The sequence below is a fragment of the Garra rufa genome, chromosome 3 (genome assembly GCF_049309525.1).
Source record: "Garra rufa chromosome 3, GarRuf1.0, whole genome shotgun sequence".
NCBI lineage: Eukaryota > Metazoa > Chordata > Actinopteri > Cypriniformes > Cyprinidae > Garra > Garra rufa.
This window is the reverse complement of record NC_133363.1, coordinates 29,495,527-29,498,098: the sequence shown is the minus strand read 5'-3', so window position 1 is coordinate 29,498,098 and position 2,572 is coordinate 29,495,527. Positions and strand designations below refer to the sequence as shown.

The following is a 2,572-nucleotide window of genomic DNA, read 5'->3' as shown; positions in this document are numbered from 1 at the left end:
CCTAAGGCCAGATGTTGTAAATGGAGAAATCACAAAACCAGTAGATAATTTAGGCCTATTTCTTCTCACATTCATGTGTTTGTATTTCTTGACAAATTACTTCATATATTATCCAAAATTATTTAAAATAAATTATTCCATCTGTTTATCAAAAAAGAAAAAAAAAAAGATTTGCACCTGTATGGTCTCCACGGTCATGGTTAAGATGGGATAACCAGACCAGTCCAGCAGATAAATTTCAGGGATTATTTTAGCATGCCCCTAATCTAATTTGACCTGAGACAGAGGAGACTAACAATTGCCTGACTAATCCTTCTTTACATTATTTATATTTTTATTATATATGATTAAATTGAAACTTTGTTTTTTAAGTATTAGAGTTAATTTAGTGTAAGCTTGTGACAAATAAACAATATCACGCTGGACATGTTCGTTGACCGTTATAAGAACCACAAGCTGACCCTCAGGGCCTGGCCTGTCATTCAGGCACAAACACACACACATACACATACACAAAGAGAAAGGAGAGAGAAAGAAAGTGAGAGTGATGGAATAAGAACAGGGGGGTCCTGGAGGAGGTTGTGACGTATTCCCAGGCCCCAGCATCTCCGCACCTCTCAGCAGCATGTAATGAGCTTAACAACACGGCTTCTGTGCAAAGGGGTCAATCGCTTGGATTATCACACTCCACTTTGACATCACAATCCTCCGCACCTCTCTGTTTTTTGTCTTTTTGGAAACCTTTTTGTAATCTTGACCTTTTGTCATTTTTGTTTTCCTTTGTAAGATTTTTATTCTTGTAGGTGTAAAATAAACATTGAACTTTCACAGGTTCAGAGAGGACCAGCAGCTCCAATATGGACTGTAGTTTACTCCAGCTAAGACAAAGGGTGTATAAGGGTTGTTGAGTTTGAGGGTGGATGGTAGCTTTTGGAACAGGGATTCTCCCTCGTTACCTTTGAAAACACAACTCAATGCCACTGTCCAACAACAAGGTCGCTGACGATGGAACTTCAGCACAGCCATTGCAGGAGGGAAAAGCGATGGTGGACTCCCTCATCAAGGTGAGTTGATATTACATGATACAATAACTGATCCCTCCTCTAAACAAACCTCACACTTTTCAGAGTTTTGTGGTGATATAATTTCTATATTTATTTTAATAATCAGGGCACCTTTTTTTGCTAATAGTGAATATTATATATTAAAAAATTATATTACAATATAAATCTTTCCCTAAATATTATATGTTGTCACATATTTTCTCTTATCTGGTCTAATGCTAAATTTTATTAGGTGGAAAATGATGGTTGGTTTGTAAATATAGTGGAAATCATTTGTTTATTTTCCATCATATTTAAGACATAATTACAAACTTATTGAGGTTTAGATTGAAGATGTCAAAGCATGTGCGTGTCCTCATTTCATCCTCACTTATTTTCAGGCTGAACATGAAAGCATCTTCTAATGGTGTGTTCCTCAAGCCTTAGGGTAAAAAGGCACTATCTTTGAGTAGGGATGATCCACGCTCCACTGCTTGATTATCTTCAATGTGAGCCAGTGGAGGCATGTGTCAATACTCTGACTAGTCCAGCAAAATTACCTGTTTACTCTGTTCACCTAGTTATTTTAAGCATTAATGCATGCTCCCCTCAGACATACAGTGATCAGCATTATAACTGATTTAATCTTTATACATCTTTTTCAAATCCAAATGCCATTGACGGCACATACTAAACCAAGATCCCAAAAGTTTCCAAAGCTTATCCTGAAATAGCCATCTTATGACAAGCGGATTATAAGTAATATTTGTCACTCAAACTAATCTGCATCCATAATGATGTTTGATAACCTAAACAGTTATTTAACCTTATAAAAAAATGATATTTGTGACTTTTATAACATTAAAGGGTCAAGTGACACTCAACACTCGAGCAATGGCTGCCGAAAATTCAGCTTTGCCATCACAGGAATAAATAATATTTTAAAATAGTATACATTACTATAGAAAACAGGCATTTTAAATTGTAATCATATTTCACAGTATTACTGGTTTTACTGTTTGTTTTGTTTGTTTGTTTGTTTGTTTGTTTGTTTGTTTGTTTTTTAAATGCAGACTTGGTGAGTGTAAGAGATGTTTTTTGATTAAAAACCAACCCAAAGTTTTGAACGGTAGCGAGTAGCCTATATATTAATGTGAAATTGGATTTAAATAACCAAAAAGAGATTTATTCCAAAATCTCCTAGATACAGTATGTAAATTTTCCAGTTTCTAAAACCGGAAACTTTCTTTGTTAGCAAGCAGTATTGATTGGTCTAAAAGAAGGCATAATATATGACAACTAAACCACCTCCCTTGTGAACTTGGGATGCAAGTTATTGTTTCTGAACCTGGACAAGTAAGGTATTATATAGGCATATGTAATATATCATTAATAAAAACTGGACTGGATGTATGACCTGTTATTCTGAAATATATATGGGTCATTCTACAGAATTTGTGCATACTGCTGTCCCACAACCAAAAAACAAAGCATTTAAGAATTCAAATCTTAGATGTTTGCTGAGATAA

The 2,572-nt window shown here is 35.0% G+C and overlaps 1 protein-coding gene across 1 annotated transcript in view; it reads right to left on the bottom strand.

Moving 5' to 3' along the window:
• Positions 1-1,479: 1,479 nt before the first annotated feature.
• The window catches only part of LOC141331540 (kinesin-like protein KIF9), a 9,897-nt gene continuing 8,804 nt past the window's right edge, over positions 1,480-2,572 (bottom strand). The window contains exon 10 of the mRNA XM_073836596.1: positions 1,480-1,545. Within this exon, the coding sequence (XP_073692697.1) occupies positions 1,480-1,545 (66 nt within the window). The remainder of the gene's footprint in view (positions 1,546-2,572) is intronic.